General features: G+C 42.3%; 1 protein-coding gene across 1 annotated transcript in view; it reads right to left on the bottom strand.

Annotated features, from left to right (window-relative positions):
* The window catches only part of CSMD2 (CUB and Sushi multiple domains 2), a 1,115,355-nt gene that overhangs the window by 947,972 nt on the left and 146,968 nt on the right, over positions 1–20,415 (bottom strand). Inside the window, exon 2 of the mRNA XM_088462676.1 lies at positions 5,996–6,212. Within this exon, the coding sequence (XP_088318802.1) occupies positions 5,996–6,212 (217 nt within the window). The remainder of the gene's footprint in view (positions 1–5,995; positions 6,213–20,415) is intronic.

The raw sequence follows: 20,415 nt of genomic DNA, 5'->3' as shown, positions 1-20,415 counted from the left end.
CATAAAGAAGAGGTTAACTTTTTAGACCTCACGGTATACAAGAATCAAGATAAATTAGCTACCAAGAATTACACAAAGTCTACGGATAGTAATTCGTATATTAGTAAAAGAAGCCATCACCATCAAACATGGCTCAAAAAGAGTCAGATTCAACATATACATAGAAATTGTACAGAAATATACATTTTTGAAACTCAGGCACAAGAACTAAAAGACTACTTTGTTGATAAAGGGTATGATGCAGCAGGGATTGAAAACACCATAGAAGAATATAAAAATATACCACAAGATACTCTGCTGGAATATAAGAAAGACAAGGAGATAAGAAACCTACTGCCAATATCCTTTATTACTACCTATAACTATCAACATAAAACTTTAGAACACATTTTTAGAAAAAATTGGTTTATTTTAAAGCAGGACCCTATTATAAAAAAAATTATTCCTTCCATTCCCGAAGTTTACTTATAGAAGAGCACCTAATTTTAAATATCGACCATTAAAAAGTGCTATACCCGATAAAAAGACAGGTAGGATAAGGACAAAAGGTTTTCACCGGTGCAGAACATGTAGTTCACACCAATCAAGCATCTAAAATGGAAGAATTTTGGTCCACAACCACTAAACAAAGTTTTAAAATAAACAAATTTATTACCTGTAATACCACCAACTGCATATATATGATAGAGTGCAAGTGTGGATTACAATATGTAGGAAGGACTATAAGGAGGCTAAGAGCTAGATGGGCAGAGCATCTGCGAAATATAAAAAAGGGTTTTGAAAACCATTCGCTATCTCTGCACCTTAAAGAGAAACATAATTCCTCTACTAGAGAGATCAAATCCATTATAGGTATCAAGACAGTAGAGAGTAATTGGAGTACCAAGCGTACGGGGACTATATTAGCGAAAACAGAAATGAGGCTAATAAATTAAATTAAAAGCTTAGCACCTTTCGGCCTGAATAGCGATTTTGAATTAAAATGGTTTTTATAGAGTTTTAAATTTAGCCCTGCTTACCACATTCTTTTCATATGAGTGTTTATTCGCCCCTAGCGGTCCCACAGGGTGATTAGATATCTATGTAGGAGGTGGGCAGGGTATATTTTTCATTTATCTTCTTTGTAATTTTAGGTGATTTTATCATTTGATAAGTAGTTTTACCTAAATGTCTGTATTTTTATTGTAATTTATTTATTGTTAAAGTTTTATTTATCCTCTGGTAGCCCCTTTTTTTAATTAATGTTGATTTTTTAGTATGTTTTTGAATGATGATTATTTTTAATTATTGGTATTATATTAACATTGTTTCGTATTTGAAAAGGACAGATGTGCAATATTTAAAACTAGTTGCCAAGGAACATTATATCAATGATTAAGGTGTTTTCCGGGTAATATTAATATATAACAGATAAAAGGTTCTTGGACCGTCAGGGGGAACCACATAGAATTTATTACTAATTCCCACCTCCTATGTTTTTGTTTACATCATGTTTATGGGTTGCCATGGTAACGGTATACGGACCCTCCCTTATGGGAATACGTGCATGGAATCTAACGACCCCACCGGTCAGCTGACAATTACCTCGGAACACTAGAGCATGCGTTTCAATGAGTGGAGCGCATAACCATAGAATTCCGGTAAGAGCGGGGCATGTTCCAGTAGGTGAAATACACTACTACAACTTGGAACATAGCAACCTTACTTCCGGCCGAAGCGGTATGCTTTCCAGTAAGTGGAACGCAAAGCCGCATTTTGTAAGACACAGGTAAGAGTTATTTAAAGATGCACAATACACTAAACATCACATTGTGATGAATGGTATGTTCTGGATTTGGATTATGGGTTTTAAAACCTAAGACATCACTCCTATAAGCCCGAACCACACCGACATCACAGTGAAAGGCGGGACTATCAGAACACCCCTATATATGTAATGGTATACAGAGAGTTATACCTTGATAAAGGCTGCTAGCCGAAACGTGTTGGTGTTCTGTGGGGGCTGCCAGGGAAGGTGAACTGCTTTGGGGTAGCATTATCACCCCTAAATGCTATTTCACTGTGCCTTTCTGAAAAGGTTTTGTCTGGTACGCTGCCATCTTGTTTTTATTTGAGACATATATATGATGTGCAATCTATATCTTTTTTATAATAAATATGACAGTACTTCACTATAGTAGACTCCATAGTGTGATTTCTTGAGGTGCTGTCTGACACCGAAGGGGCTCTGTCTGGAGTGTGTATTAACAGAGGGCTGTCTATATATATATCCTGGAAGGATCTCAAATGTGTCCAATGGAGGAAGTCCTCATTCCTACTAAGGAGAACTATTGTTTTAAAGTGACTTTATTCATATACCTCAGAGGAGGAGCGTTTGTTGTTCTATATCTTGAATTAACATGTTTGCTTTGAATAGCTACCATGTAGTACAACAAAAATAAACTGTATAAGAGAAGTAGGTCCTGATATCAACCTCTGCACTGTAGGGTCCCTAAAAAGAATCAGACCCCACAAAGAAATGTTTGATATGAAGCTTAGTATAAAAAGAGCCTTACGTCAACCCTCCTGTGCCCAAAATCACTCCACCCACTGCGACAATGGTTGGTGTTGGGACATTAAATAGCAGCAGTGATATCAACATGATGATATATTCAGGGGGATGTAGTTATGAGACCGGCAGCCACGATGCTGCCACTCTCAATACCGACAGGGTAATCCCGACAAAGGACTTAAGATAGGCACCAGCACAAATGAGGTAAGTCCGGGGCACCCTTAGCGATAACCGCGGGGGGGGGAGGGTTAGGTTTAGGGAGCGTATCGGGATTAGGGTTAGGTTTTGGGGTGGGAGGTTACGGTTAGGCACCCCAGGAAAGAGGGTTAGGCACCACTGGGGGCGGGTTAGGATCAGGCACTAATGAGGAGGGTTAGGGTGTGAGGTGGGGAGGGTTAGGGTTAGGCTACAAAAATGGAGGATTAGGGTTAGGGGGGAAGGAGGGAGGGTAAGTATACTTACCCGACCCCTGTTGGGATACCAACTATCGGGATGCCACTGTCGGTATTCATTACATATTAATTCCAATTTTAGGAGGTGGGACAAACTAAGGGTTACATTTGTGGTCCACAACAAATTCGGCCTGTATTTCATTCCCCATTCTTCCTTTCTCTAATAACCCATTTGTCACTTTTCCTCATGCCTACCCTCATTCCCATTGACCTCCCGACCACTGGCAGATCTTACCTAGGGGCTGGGAGGCTGCAGACCCCCTAGTAAAATCCACCAATTCAGTGAGCCAGTGCAGTCCGTGACTGCACTGGCTTCACTGTGACTGGAGGTGGCTTCCCATTGTAAGAGCCACCTGCCAGTTACGCTGAAGACAGGCAGCCAGGGGGATGTGTCTCCTCCCCCTGGGACTGCCAGACCGGGCTGCGATCAGCAGAGAGCGGCTACCAGTGGAAGCCGCTTCTCTGCCTTTCTGGCAGCCCTACAGGGCTTCTTGGGGCTGCAAGCAATGCAGCCCTGAGAAGTTGGTGCTAAGTGTGCACATGCGTGGCACTACCGCCGCTCATGCACATGCACCAGTACCTACGCCTGCCTGATTCATTGAGCAGGTGCTGGGACCCAAGCCAGCAGCAGCGGCAGCTCCCCTCAAGTAAGAGGGCAGGAGCCGCTGCTGCTCCCGACACAGGGCACAGGGTATAATATACCAAAGATGTATATACAGTAAATATTTATCTCCACATAAAGTGCACAGTATATAAAATACTATAGATATGTACACATTGATCTCCTTATACAGAACCAAGTGTATATAATACAGTATTAATAAAAATACACTACAAATATTCTATAGTATAGTATTACAGTATTAATTATACTATATAAACAGATAAAAGGTTTCTCATATACTCTAAATGGTCATTGTGGCTGTGTGTGGTGGCACTTTGTCTGCCAGATTGTTGTGGACTGTCTGGGCCCTGGAAGGTTCATCTCCTTGTTTACTTTTTTCCTGAATGTTGATTGATTAAGTGGAAATACATTATCACCCTATTCCACTAAATCTTCTTCATCTGACCAATATGCATTTTGAAGTCAATGGGGGATCAATGAAACATGGACAAAATGTCTGGGCAACAGGAAACCCCCATAAGTGCACTCCAAGTAGTAAATTATGCTGTTAGCAACTTTCATTAGTTAAGCTTAACCAGCTGAAAATAACAATACACAGAAATGTAACACTTATTAAGCTAAATATCTAAGTATCCCAGAAGAATGAGGAAGATAAGCAGCACAGTTGAACTCCAAGAGAGCGACTGATTCAATTTCTGCATATCAACTTCAATTTTGTGTCACTTTGAATTTTCTATAATAGAATAAAAATAATTAGCTCTTTTAATCTGACGTGGGTGGGCTATTGTGGTGAATAATTCACAGTAATTATTAGGAAAAAATACCCCTATACACAGTACAATATGTCTTTTTCCATTAATTAAATGGCAAACACTTTTGATATGTACAGTTTAGCATGTTAAAATTCAATGGGCAATTTTAGAGAATTAATCTACAGATGTTAAGAAGTTGTTCAGTTTTGTGATTTTTAATTCAACATTTTTGCCTTTTGTGGATTGGATGGTAATCCAGTAATTAAAGTGTACTTTGCAGAAGTTGTAGATGGAAATTGATTACAGACTGGTATTTTTTTTTAGAACAGAGGCACAAAAAGAACTGGTACCAAACCAGCTTTTATATTTTATTGTCTGACTGGGCACTAGGGTAACAAAAAACATTTAACTAAAAACCTGAATTAAAGCAGTGAGATCTCTTAAACCTATTTGTTAATGCTTTATGAGAAATGTAAAAATTGTAATGTAATGTTAAGCACCTGTTCACAGATTGGGATAAACATTATTACTCTGTATTCAATTTACCGTACAGTAAAACATTGATCTAAATTGTACAAGAATGAAAATAATCTATGCACCTCTCGGTGTTGACATCAGAACTCATAGCATTCTGCCAAATGTTTTTTGTTTTGTTTATTTTTTATTGACCCTAATTGCTGTACGGACTAAACTATGGTACATTTGGATCTATTCAATAAATGGTCCATAGATTTTTGCTTCCCAAGGAAAATAAATTAGCATCTAATGTACACCTGCTATGATCCATGTCTTGCAATTAGAATTAGCCTTAGGGTGAGAATTACTGATTAGCGGTATTGTATGCGGTTTGGAAACTGTATATATCACATGCGGTTTTTAGATCCAAAACACAAAATTTGTTCTGCTGCTGTTCGAAGGGTGAAATCTCAAATCTTCTGGTTTGTGGCAATTTGCATTCTCCCAAACCATTTGTAGTCTATAGCACATTGCCTGCAGCTTATAGCAAGCAATATGCAGTTTGGAGCAAATTCCTCTTTTTCACACTTGGGGCTCCATTTAACAAGTCATAACCCCTTCAATGCTTGTTTTTGACACTCTAAGGCCCATATTCAATTACAAGCGAAAAGCCGAGATCAGCGAAAAAGTTTGAACTCAGATGGCACCAGGGCCGGATTGGCCATCTGGCAGTTCTGGGATTTGCCAAAAGGACCGATAGTCTCTGGGAAAGTTTGAGGAGGGCGGAAGTACCCCCACCCTCCACCCAACGCCGCCGGATACAGGGTATTAGCACCGGGGGAGGGAAGGGGAGGCGGCAGTGGGCTGGGAAGAGAGGGGGCGTGTTGCGAGGCCAGCCCCTGTGACTCACGGCATGTCCCCCCTTGAAACTTAACCACGTCCCCTTTGCGAGCTTGCGCACATAGGACAGACTGCCAGGGTTGATATACAGCCCCAGTCCATCCTTGGATGGCACAGTGGTTAACATTGCTGTCCCACAGTGTTGGGGCTATTGGTTAAGTTATAAACCAAGGCCTAATATGTATGGAGTACAGTAATAACTGGCAATAAATAAATTCTGCCTTGAATTAAATAAGCTTTTCAACATTTTATATTTTACCTTGTCCTCAGGTTTTCAGCTAATAGCACTCCATCATATACAGATAGAACATCAAAATCTTCTTCTAAGGCAAATGAATGAAACCACAACTGTATTCGATTTTGCGCTTCTGTATTAATAGTCCATGTGCAATTGGCATAATTTGGATATCCATATGGGAATCCTGGACTTTCTACTGTTCCATTTGGTTCTTGCAGAGTGAAGCTGCAGTTCTGACCTGAGGGAGTGACAAGAAAGAGCAGAACGTAAGTACAACATATCTGGTGTAAAGGGATAAAATATATAATAATAAAAGAAACATCATTTATCACTTAACATTTTCACATGGCCAAGGTTGGTAATTAAAACATTATCAATCAGAAATGAATAACATACATGGCATATAGAGGTAATAAGTATGGTTACACTTTACAACTTGAACACTCTTTGCTAATTAGCAAATCTTTGCACAACTGTAAATAATTGTGTAGATGATTTGATGATTTAAGACATTAGTTAGGATAATATAGTACTATAGTACCTGAGGGACGGTTTGTAAAATGGATGCTCAAATTATAATATAATGTCAAACATTAATCATCTTAGATCTTCCAAGGTAAATGTTTTGTAATGTAAGTTAACAAGTTCATATCATGTGTATATGTGGTATTATTTTAATAAAAGAAGATAATTCAAATTATGAAATTAATTCTAACCATCTGGATAGTAGCATAGAATGTATAGAAATAATCATGCTTTTTCTCCTCAATTTCATTCTGCTTGCTAACTGATATATAAATATAAAATATGGCTAATCTATGAAACTACCAGTCAGTATCACCAGAGAACTGAGTATCAGTGTATCTCAGCACTATTGTAATTGTAAATTCATATGAAAAAGATTTCTTATTGCCCATTATTGATAAATAGGCCCATTATTTTACTTTAAATAAATTGAATCTGGTGACAGGGCTGTATTAAGGGCCACATGGGCTGAAAATGATCAACGGCCTATTGTGAGAGGCAGGGGAGTTGTGACCAGTGCTGTGTGGGTGTGGCCTGAGCCATGTGGGCGTGTACGCTCCCTACACTATTAGTCCCAATGTCTAAAGGTGCGTACACACTGGGCGATAAAGTGGACGACTGAACGATAACGATATCGTTATCGTTCAGTCGTCCACTTTATCATCCATTTTTAACCCCAAAACGATGAACGATAACGACGACCCGCGTTCCCGCGGGTCGTTTGTCATCATCGTTCATCGTGCCGATATGCAGGCCAACCTGACGATCTCGTCAGGTTGCTGCATGTTGGGGAATGGGGGAGAGAGCCCGGCGCTGAACGATATCGGTAATGATATTGTTCAGCGGCTGTGCTCAATGTCATGAACGACATTGAGCACAGCCTGCCGGGGACACACTACACGATATCGCTCAGGGAGCATATCATGTAGTGTGTACGCACTTTAAATGCATAGAAGCAGAAAGATTCCACCATTTTGTGAGGAATTAGAAATACAGGGGGAGATGTACCAAGCTCTTAAAAGTGATAAATTGGAAAGTGATAAACTACCAGCCACTTGTAGTATACTGCATATATAAATAGTTTATGTGCATTGTCAAGTAATAGTAAGATGAGGTAGTATATCTTTAAGAATTCTGCAGCACAGGAGAACACATGATCAGGAAGTGGAGATAGGGGGACAGAAGGAGAAGAACAGCAATGAGGAGATTTAGGGGTCTATTTACTAAGCAGTGTTAGGAGACAGAGTGAAAAGTGATAAGGTGCCAGCCAATCAGCTTCCAACTGTCATTTTTCAAACACAGCCTGTGAGATGACAGTTGGGAGCTGATTGGCTCGCACCTTATCACTTTTCACTCTGTCTCCTAACACTGCTTAGTAAATAGACCCTCATACCTCCCAACTGTCCCGCATTCAGCGGGACAGTCCCATTTTTTTGGGACTTTCCCACTGTCCCACCCGCGGGCCGCAGTGTCCCGTGGTACGGGGGAAGTTGGGGGAAGCATACACCGCATAGCAGAGCAGCGTGTATGCAGAGCGAGAATAGATGCTGTGCACCTGCGCACAGCATCTATTCACAGTACGGGGGGAAGCCCGGGGACAGCCCAGCATCTCGGAGATGCTCGGGACAACCCTCTTACTTATGTAAATGGGGCGTGCCGCTAGGCCACACCCCCTTGCCGTGTAGGCACACGGATGTCCCGAGTGGACCTCCTCAAATGTTGGGAGGTATGGACCCTGTATGTCTTTATCTACTTGTAATAATGCAAGTATTACTTATAAGAAATAAACTACATAAACAGCATACTTGAGTCATTGCTATAAAGAAATGTACATCAGGATATAACAACTTGTGGATATACTTTTCATTACTCACACTCAGCTACCTTACTCACATTTACCATGGCTGACATGCTAGCATTAATTCCTGGATGCTCCTAATGCTGCAGAATGGAGACAATGGCAAGGTTTGATCATTTTATTGAAGCTATGGGGTTAACTTCTGACAGCAAAAAGAAAAGCATGCTTCTTATCAGTGCTGGCCCCAAGATTTATAAACTTTATGATACTATGACAGAGGCAGAAACCAAGGACTATACCAAATGCAGGGTCTCATTGGGCCGTATTCAATTTGAGGCAAAATGTCGGAATCGTCGATAACGTCATTTTCACCTATTTGAAAATATCCCCGTATTCAATTACACTGACTTTTCGCCGGTGCAAAAAGTCAATGTAAAAAACGGGGATTATTATTCGCCAGGCTTTAGCAGGTGAAAAAAAATACAGAAATGGGGTTTAGGGGTGCAGGCTTAAAAAAAAATAGTCTGCACCCTTGCGAATGCCCCCTTAAAACGAAATGTGCAAAAAAAAAATCGGGACACCCCAAAAAAATGATTTTACATTTTGGGGAGAAAAATACAGAAATAGGGGAACAGTGTATAAAAATAGCGAAATAGGTTCAGGGGTATTCTGTAAGTATGTGGCAGGTGTTTTCTAGAATAGGCTATTAGTGGCAGGTGCTTTTTTGCAGATTTAAAAAAAATAATAGTTTAGGGACTTAAAAATATGCTAGTACCCATTTTCTTGTACCCCAAATTTGATGGGACCACTTTTAAAAACGAAAAAAAAAATGCTAAGTGCTCTTCTGCATCACTTCTTCAATGTAGGGAAAAAAACACCTGCAGCGGCTATTTAAAAATGCAGAACACACTCTGCGGGGCTAAACGGGGGTACCCAGACTGAACCCCCATGTCTGGACATCTGTAGGGGGGTCCTAGGAGCAAAACCCGAAAATTGACATGACTTTTCACCTATCCAAGTTTCGCCGGTTCCCGATTTCGCCTACTTTGGATTTGAATACGGGGAATAGCAGGCACGCGCGTGATACTTTTCTGCCTGGAAAACAGGCGAAGGAGGCAAAAAGTCCAGCAGGCGAGACATCTGGACTTTTCACCTCTAATTGAATACGGGCCTTAGGCTGCCTATTTTGCTCCAAAATGCAGCTAATTACATTCCAATACCAATTCCAATACCGCAGGTAAGCTATGCAACTGCAAACTGAATCTGTTGATGCATATATTACTAGATTAAGGATTCTTGCCAGAACATGTCTGTTCCATGATGTTGAAGATGAAATTAAATAGCAGCTAATTACATTTGGCACATGTGGGAAGTAGCGCAGATGTGCTTTTAAATCTGAAATTACGCTGACAGTGCTGCAACAATATGCTAGAAGTCTTGAACTTGGAAACACATGCTAAAGACATGGAGAGGGACATGAACCTTCTGCAGGTGAGCAATAAATTACATACTGACGCAAGTGGCAGTCTGGAGTCGAGTTAGTCTAGATCAGGGATGGGGAACCTCAGGCCCAGGGGCCGTATAAGGCCCCCGGAATAATTTGGTCTGGCCCCTTGAGCTTTTTCTGCTAGCCTCTTCTGGCTAGCAGAGGACCTAGAATGGCACCCTGCAGCCAGATTATATGCAGCAGTGCTGCCTGGAGCATCCTTAGGACATTTCAGACGGTCACATCGCTGCCCTAACAGCTCTCTGGAGAATCCTCAGAGTCCTTCGAGCATTGCAGTAATCACCGGCGATTGTGGCCCCGCCCCCGTGTGACATCACATGGATGAGGCGTGGCCTGCACCGGGCCCGCAAATAATGTTATACATGTATCAAAATGGCCCTCGGCAGAAAAAAGTTTCCCCACCCCTGGTTTAGATCATGTCACAGGTGTGGACGCTCCTTTTCACATTCAGAAAACTGTCCTGCCACTTTTAAAATTTGCATTGCATGTGGCATACTGAATCACTTTTCCTCTTAACCAAATCTACACCCAAACAATCTTCATAGCAGCTTAAATCCAGGAGAAAGACATGTTGTGTGGATCAATGTTCTACATCGTCTCCAACTGCAGAATCATCTGACAGTAATAATATACCAGAAGGCTTTATCTACATGATTCATCAGGTCGGAAATAACAAGGTTAGTCCAAAAACTGACATCGCCCTAGACAACACTTCTGTTGAATTTCTAATAGATTCCGGTGCTTCTGTAAAACTAATGGATGCTATCAGTTTCAAGAAGCTGCATGGCAAGGTGGTTTTGAATCCAACATCTGTAAAAATATTCACTTATGGTAATAAACGACCCCTTCCCTTACAGGGTTCTTTTAACGTTATTGCACACAAAAATAACAAAATGGCAAAAGCATTATTTTTTGTCGCTAAATATGCGAGAGGCAATCTCTTTGGATTTGATACTGCATCAGAGTTGGGTCTTATACAAATTGTGGCCCACACTCACAATTCCATCCCTGTCATACCTGACACTCCAAATTCCACTCCTGTCATAGCTGACACTCCCAATTCCACTCCTGTCATACCTGACACTCCTAATACCACTCCTGTCATACCTGACACTCCCAATACCACTCCTGTCATACCTGACACTCACAATTCCATCCCTGTCATACCTGACACTCCCAATTCCACTCCTGTCCTACCTGACACTCCCAATACCACTCCTGTCCTACCTGACACTCACAAATCCATCCCTGTCATACCTGACACTCCTAATTCAACTCCTGTCATACCTGACACTCCCAATACCACTCCTGTCCTACCTGACACTCCCAATACCACTCCTGTCCTACCTGACACTCCCAATACCACTCCTGTCCTACCTGACACTCCCAATTCCACTCCTGTCCTACCTGACACTCCCAATACCACTCCTGTCCTACCTGACACTCCCAATACCACTCCTGTCCTACCTGACACTCCCAATACCACTCCTGTCCTACCTGACACTCCCAATACCACTCCTGTCCTACCTGACACTCCCAATACCACTCCTGTCCTACCTGATACTCCCAATACCACTCCTGTCCTACCTGACACTCCCAATACCACTCCTATTATACCTGACACTCCCAATACCACTCCTATTATACCTGACACTCCCAATACCACTCCTGTCATACCTGACACTCCCAATACCACTCCTGTCATACCTGACACTCCCAATACCACTCCTGTCATACCTGACACTCACAATTCCACTCCTGTCATACCTGACACTCACAATTCCATCCCTGTCATACCTGACACTCACAATTCCACTCCTGTCATACCTGACACTCCCAATACCACACCTGTCATACCTGACACTCCCAATACCACTCCTGTCATACCTGACACTCCCAATACCACTCCAGTCATACCTGACACTCCCAATTCCATCCCTGTCATACCTGACACTCCCAATTCCACTCCTGTCATACCTGACACTCCCAATACCACTCCTGTCATACCTGACGCTCCCAATACCACTCCTGTCATACCTGACGCTCCCAATACAACTCCTGTCATACCTGACGCTCCCAATACCACTCCTGTCATACCTGACGCTCCCAATACCACTCCTGTCATACCTGACGCTCCCAATAAAACTCCTGTCATACCTGACGCTCCCAATACAACTCCTGTCATACCTGACGCTCCCAATACCACTCCTGTCATACCTGACGCTCCCAATACCACTCCTGTCATACCTGACGCTCCCAATACCACTCCTGTCATACCTGACGCTCCCAATACCACTCCTGTCATACCTGACGCTCCCAATACCACTCCTGTCATACCTGACGCTCCCAATACAACTCCTGTCATACCTGACGCTCCCAATTCCACTCTTGTCATACCTGACGCTCCCAATACCACTCTTGTCATACCTGACACTCCCAATACCACTCCTGTCATACCTGACACTCCCAATACCACTCTTGTCATATCTGACACCCCCAATACCACTCCTGTCATACATTACACTCCCAATTCCACTCATATCCTACATGAACCAAAAACACTACAAAGTGATGTGGATGTTTTACTACAGGAGTATGATCATCTCTTTCACTGCATTAGCCGTGGTGGACGCTAAGCAGCGATCCCTCGCGGCCAATAGGGGCCGGGTATGCAAATTCCGTGATTGCACTGTTTGGCGTAAGGACACACTCTATGTCTTATGGAGCGACAGCAGTGAGCGAACGCAGGTGTCTAAAGACGCCCACTTTCCTTTCTTAACACACTTCATCTCCAGTAAGTGTATGATTAATCGGTAGCATCGAGAGCCATCGCACGCACTGCGATCACTGCAGGCTGAAATCCAACCAAGTGACATGTACAATGATGCTTCCATGCTAATTATGCACACCCATAAAACTGTTTTTACACCCAGACATGCCTGCGTTCGCAGCACCACTCCCCCATTCAAAAGCACCTTCCCCTGTTACCACCCACAAACGGCACATTCTGTCACTCAAAGTAGCGCTCAGTCTTTGTGCTACGAACGCACGATTCCCGATCGCAGTGACTGGCTCTCACACGCACACTGCGATGCATACGCATGCGCAGACGGGCGACAATTACCAATAGCGAGCGAGCGCAGCTTAGTGTCCGGGTCTGAATCAGGCCCTGTGTGTCAAGTGTTTCAGTGTCTTCAAGAAAGGAATTTAACACTGAATAAAGATAAATGTGTCTTTCTTCAACAGAAGCTCAAATTGTTAGGTCACATTTTCCCTCAAAATGGGGTGAGTCCTGATAGACAAAAAGTTCAGGCTATCGTGAATTCAAATTACCCCAGACTGACACTTAGGGAGCTCACAAAGAAAAATGCTAAATTGTTATGTTTGCAGGATAGTGTCAGAATGTCATATTACAACACTGCCTGGAAAACATAACTTATTGTGGATGCTAGTCCTGTGGGGCTGGGAGCTATCTTGACTCAGGTGAATACCCATGGGGATCATCATATTGTAGCATGTGTGAGTTGCAGTTTGACAGAGGTGGACAAACATTACGCCCAACCAGAAAGGAAGTTCTTGCAGCAGTCAGGAGTTGTGAGTGCTTTCATCTCTATTTATACAGCATTTTTACCATCCAGGCTGATCATCAAGCACCGGTGACAATTTTTGGAAATGCAAAATCCAAACAACCAGCTAGGATACAGCGATTGGGCTTATGCTTATAGGTATACAATTTCTCCATCATTCATAAGGCTGGCGCTGATAATCCTTCGGATTACATGTATAGACACCATTTGCCTTCTGACATCTCGCAGTTTACTTCAGTGGAGGAGTATGTGAACTTTATTATCAACAATTCAATTCCCGATTCACTTACTAGTGATAGCATTAAAGAGGCCTCTTCCTCAGTAAAGTTTTGGCAGCAGTAAAACACTGTATTATTTTCAATGATTGGCGTCTGGGAAAGTTTCTATTTTCAACTGATGAGGACTTTACAGCACTTCATAAACATGGTATAGAACTAACTGTGCATGATGATTCAATCATTCTCAGAGGTGACAAAATTGTCATTCCAGCTGTTTTGAGAAAGCGGGTAATTGACATTGCCTATATAAGTCATTTAGCAATTGTAAAGACCAAACATTTTTATGTGAAAAGGTATGGCTTCCCTCCATGAAGCAACATGTTGAATTGTAAATCTGAATCTGCATGACATACACCCTTCTTTCTACGCACACTAACAGTGAACCTTTACGGATGACTGCCCTACCTGACAATGTCTGGGAAAATGTTGTTGTTGACTTCTATGGCCCATTATACAATGGTAAATACATACTAGTGGCTGTGGATGAATATTCATGATATCGTATTCTTGAAATAATATCTTCAACATCTGCCACATCTGTCTTACCAGCGTTGGATAGAATCTTCATTACTTATGGGATTCCAGGAGCAATAAAGATAGATAATGGTCTGCCATTTCAAGGTGGTGATTTCAGCAAATTCATGAAACATTTTGGATTCAACATCGAAAATTTACTCCTCTGTGGCCACAAGTTATTGGTCTTGTTGAACATTTCATGCGTAATCTTGGAAAGCAAATAAAGATTTGTAAAGTATTCCAAATTCCAATTTAACAATCCTTAAATCAATTTCTCAGACAATATTGATAAGTGCCTCACTCCACATCAAATGTCCCTCCCCAGGCATTAATGTTTCAAAGAAAAGTGATCATATCCACTCTTCCGGAAATTCATTTGACTCCTTCATCTAAAGCTCATCAGGTTAGAAAGAAGGACTCTGCCAATAAACAAATGGCTAAACAATATGCAGACCGGAAAAGGAGAGGTATTGTTTCTGATTTACAAGAAGGAGATCGTGTTCTGGTGAAACAAAAAGTAGTACGCAAGGACATGACTGCTTTTCACCCAAGTCCATTGCCTATATAATGAAAAGGAATGGAACAATGATTCTTGCACGAAATGACAATCAAACAGTGATAAGGAATGTGTCCCATTTCAAGAAAATATTTCCATCTTTATCTTCTGATGGACCAAGTCAAGAGGAAGTTGTCACAGTACCTTTAGCATCCTCAGCATCAAGTGATCCTATCATGGTCTGTTTCTGTGAGTGAAGAATCACATATTCAGATGAAAAGAGTCATTAAACCTCCTGCTAGGCTTATTGAGCAGCTATGACTCTTAATTTATGGTTTGTAACTTGTTGTTCTAGAAGGTTTTCTAGTTTCATGTGTATTGGGTTAATGTTCATGCTCAGATGCCATTAATCTATTATTATGTTTAATTTCATAAATGCACTCCTTGGTTGAACGTAAATGAAATGTTATCTGTCTAGAAAAAAATTATATGAAAGGAAGGGGGAGATGTAGTATCTATATAGATAAACAGCATACTTGATGAGTCATTGCTATAAGGAAAAGTACATCAGAATATAACACCACTCAGCTCCTAACTATCATGTTACATGCTGTGTTTCAAAAATTATAGTTAGGAGCTGATTGATTGGTAGTTTATCACTTTCCAGAGTTTAGTACATCTGCCCCATTGTTTTAATATTGTTAATAATGGATGACTGTGTGGCCATCTTAGCGGCTACTAATCATCTCATGATGATGGGCCTAATTTTATATGAAGGCCTAGAGCTGTAATCCAAACTGCCTCATTATTTATTTATTACCAGTTATTTATATGGCGCACACATATTACGCAGCGCTTTACAGAGCATATTTGGCCATTCACATCAGTCTCTGCCCCAGTGGAGCCTACAATCTATATTCCCTAGCACATACACACGCACACACACATACAAACTAGGGTTAATTTTTGTTGGGAGCCAATTAACCTACCAGTATATTTTTGGAGTGTGGGAGGAAACCGGAGTACCTGAAGGAAACCCACGCAATCACAGGGAGAATATACAAACTTCGCACAGTTAGGGCCGTCGTGGGAATCAAACTCACGACCTCAATGCTGTGAGACAGTAATGCTAACAATTATACCAACTGGCTCTGTCCAGTTAGCACTTGAAAATCCTTAATTTTTGCACCAGTGCCTGTTGATGGTGCACCCAGCTTTCATAAAGGTGAATGCGTCCGCCCTGCAGTCATGGACAGCCTCTGCACACTAAAAATGCCGAAAGGCAAAACAATCTGCGGAGTAGTATAAATGTTAGATTAAGTCCATCTTCCTACCCCTTTAATACCAATCCTATCAAGTCAGTACTTTTTGAATTTTTCACCTAAAATGATGCTTTATCTTTATTTATGTTTTATATAATTTGTGATTGTTAGAGGACAATGTGATTATTTTATTATGTTTCACTGTTGTGTGCATGGGAAGATTTGTATGACCTCTGTCAGAGTGCTCCTATAAATAATATGATCTATTTTGTGGAGAAGTACATTTGCAACAATATTCACCCATTGTAAGAACACATTGCCTAGATACTGTGGACCTGATTCATCATGGATTGCAACTGCAACATTGTACGCAGATCGGCGATGGTGCGTACTGCGCATGCATATGCACCGCAGGTGCGCGTGCGTGAGTTAGCATTGTGATCACACTGCAATCACTCATGCTGCAAGAAAGCCATCGCAGAGTGAGTGACGGGAGGTCAGCATTTGGGGTGGTGACGAGAGAGTGGTTGGAGAAACGCAGGCATGCCGATCCGTTTGAACGCCTTTGCATGGGCTACTGTGACAGCATACGCAGTTTGAGTACTCACTACAAGTACAACTAGGTTAGCAATTTCTGACTAAGGTCAGGGCTGCTGTAATTCTGCATGAGGGGCTGATGTTATCAATGTTACCGATGTATACGCAGGACTGCAATTTATTACAGATGTGAGATAGCGGTAGTGTGCATCTCTATGTTGGCTGTGCGTTTGCACTCATTAGCATATTTTTGCAGCAGACCTCCATGCATAATCGCAGCTGCGATCGCAGTAGCGATCCATAGTGAATCAGGCCATGTATCCAGCTAGACACTTTTTCATCTTTTGGCCATATCTAATTGACCATCAGTGATGGAGAGTCCCAGGGGAACCCCAACTTTATTGAGCTATATATGGCGTACGGTGAGATCAATGACTTGGAAGGCACACATGTATAAAATATCAAATCTATGGAGCATGACAGAGAGTACGATAAGGGAGGGAGTATAGCAGGGGAGGCTAGATGTAGATACACACACACACACACACACACACACACACACACACACACACACACACACACACACCATTTAAACTGAGGCTGGAAGAACAATCTTGTATATAATAAGCACTGCACAGGGCATTTTAGTTATGTTCTGGGAATCCTCTTTCCTACTCCAGGAAGAAACACTTACCTGGTCATCAGGTGAGTTTAGGTGAGTACCAATGGCAGATTTTATCAGTGCCCCCCCCCTCCAGTAAAATCTGCCACCCCTAGAGATACAGTGAGTCTACTCTGGCACTGGCAATTACTGTTTAATCACAGCCAGACTGGCTGTCTCAACAGAGGTGTTTTCTCCCCCTGGTACTGCCAGTCTGGATCGCGATTCATAAAGAGAGCCAGGGCCATAACAGGACTTAACAGCGGCATGTGCCAGACATGCCCCCTTTGCGCAATGATGTCATCATATCGCATATAGAGGATGCCATCCCAGGCACCCTGCTAGCCAGAAGCAAGGGCCGTGGTACAGTAAGCGGCACCAGTTGCACACCTCTAGTTACGGCCCTGGAGAGAGCGCTTCCAGTGGGAAGCCTCCTCCTGCTTCTCCCCCAGCTGATGCAGCTTCTGGGGGCTGCAGCTGATGTGCTAAGTAATGTGCTTTTATTTTTAGCTTTGCCAACAGAATTAGCTACAGCTAGTCCACATTCATCAGGGATTGAGTGATTTCTGTAGCTCCTCCTCCAGAGAAGACAAAATATAATTTTCCCTCAGTGGGCACCACATGTGCTAGCTTAAATGGATACACATGAAATTGAGCCAGTTGTATAGGTAAATGCAATCACAGACTGAGCCATTAGGCAAAATCACTTGTACTTTTTTCTACGATATTTAAATAGATTTGGATGGAACAATGTAAATACATGCCAAATAACATCTTCGATTTGCTCTGTATATTATTTTACTATTACCCCCCTTGAGAATCAAGACAGCAGGGTTGTGATGCCCAGCGTCACTTCCATTCAGGAAATACTCAGGCTTTACGTAGGGCCTGATTCAGAGATACTCTCACGGATCGCAGTTGCTAAAGTACACTAATGCCTCCAAAGCATAGCTGAGCATAGGGACGCCCATTGCTGCCTTCTCATATTCATATGACGATGTGCAACGGCGTAAACATCAGTACTATCGACGCACATCAGGCAGTTACGCAGCATGTGAGTCAAGTCTGACCAGCCGCAAACACTGCAGCACTCCTGACACGCAGAGAGCTCTCATGATGTTAAGGAGATCGCAATGGCTAATTTATACACGCCCATGAAACGGCATTTCAACAGTCAGTCACACCTGTGTTTTTCTAACTATCCCCCAGTTACCACCACCAAATGCTAACTACCTGTCAATCACTTTGCAAGTGGTTCCTTTATACAAGAGTAATAGCAATACAATCGCTCATTCTGCGAAAAATATTGCCATTGCGTCCGTCTCTGAATCAGGCCTATAATCCCTCTTTAGACTGTGGGCCTGATTCAGACCTGCTCGCAAGCGCATAGCGCTCGCAAGCCGGTCGATGGTGGCCCAGTGCGCACGTGCGAGCCCCGGAGCGAGCGCAAAAAGCAGTCGCTCCGTGGCTCACTACAAAAGGGGCGGCTGTTGATGTTGATCGACAGCTCGCCCCGTTTTGTAGGCATGGCGGGGAGTGGCTTCACAAACGGAGGCGTTCCCACGCAAACGCCTGCCGTTTGTGGGCGGCCCCACTGACATCACCAGTGATGTCAGTGGGAGAGCTTCCGGCTCTATTAGAGCCAGAAGCTCTCTGGGGCTTGCGGCCACGAGACCCTACCACAAGGGTCTCGTCACAAGCCCGATGGTTTTGACCATCGTGACCATCATCCTGGCCACTCGCAATAGCTGTGGGTGGTCACCCACAGCTATGCGAGCTGCCAGGAGGCCACTCCAAAAATAAACGCCCTGATTCAGAGTGAGCGCTCATTCAGAGCGTCCGGCTCTGAATCAGGGCCAGTGTTTGTATATCTCAGTGCATTAAATTGTCAGTCATTGTCAGTGTGCATTATATTTATTTGCATCCCTCAGTTACACATAGTAAGTACTTTGCAGCCATAATTTAAAACAAGTAATTGTTTATTTAGTTTTCTTTACATTTAAATTACTGATAAAATGACTCATTTCTTTAGTCTAAATAACGTACATGAAAAAAATGTTCACAAAATCCCCTGTCTCATCCATCTCACTGTAATCACTGTGTCTAATTTTACAGTGCATGCAGAGAATTGTAGCTTATTACTGAGCTGATATAAAGACTCTATCGCTTGCGTTGGATATCCACTGGGCGGAGGTGGTATACACATGGGAGACACAAGTTCCTTTCATCTATCTAGCTCTTGTTAGAAAACAAGTGGGGGAGGTCTCTGATGGCATGCATAGCTCTCCTATTTTGTACTTCTGATAACATAACTGCATTGTCAATAACCATTAGCCTTATAAGAACATACAGTTATTCAACCCCCTTAAAAGGCAACATATATGCTGTAATAAATACTACACACACACAGATTGTTCCAGATTGTATTGTTACTGCGAACCAGTAGGCTCATAAAGTAAATTTTCAAACTTATAATTCAGATGAGAATGGCCAAAATGGTCCAAGCCGACAGGAAGATCACAGTATCATATAACCAGGCACTACAACAGTAGTATGCAGAATAGCATCTCTGAACGCACAGAAAGCAGAAATTTTAACTGGATGGGCTACAGCTGAAAACTGTCAGCTAAGAACAGGAAACTGAGGCTGCAGTGGGCACAGGACATTTGTATATTGGAAAAACATTGCTTTGTCTGACCAATCTAGGTTTCTGCTGCTAAATGTAGATGGTATTTTGATTTTTTTTAAAAATCTGAATCCATGAATCCATCCGGCTTTGTGTCCACGATTCAGCCTGGTGGTAGTAATGTAATGGCGTGGGGAATGTTTTCGTGTCACATTAGTTCCCAAAATAACAACTGAGAATCATTAAAATGCCACAGCCATTGTGAGTATCACTGCTGACCATGTACATATCTTTATGCCCACAATCGCCCATCTCCTCCTTTCTACTTCCAGCAGGATAATGTGCCGTAACATAAAGTACACAGCATCTCAAGCAAGATCTACAAACATGACATTGTACTCCAGTTGCCTCCACAGTCACTAGATCTCAAACTAAAGGTGCCCATACATCTGCGATGGATCGTCGAGATGCAGGGATACAACTGGAAATTTCCGATCACCCATCGGAAATTTCAGATGGCCCACCATCGATGTTTAGCTATCCGTCGCCGGATCGCTGACATTTGGCATGTTAAATGTCCCCGCTTTGACGATAGCGATCATTTGTTGATCGCTATCGTCAAATCACCAAAATCCAACATGTTGGATT

Source organism: Taudactylus pleione, unplaced genomic scaffold (genome assembly GCF_031769625.1).
Source record: "Taudactylus pleione unplaced genomic scaffold, aTauple2 ptg000007l, whole genome shotgun sequence".
Lineage (NCBI taxonomy): Eukaryota > Metazoa > Chordata > Amphibia > Anura > Myobatrachidae > Taudactylus > Taudactylus pleione.
The sequence above is the reverse complement of the archived record's forward strand: the minus strand, read 5'-3'. Positions and strand labels throughout refer to the sequence as shown.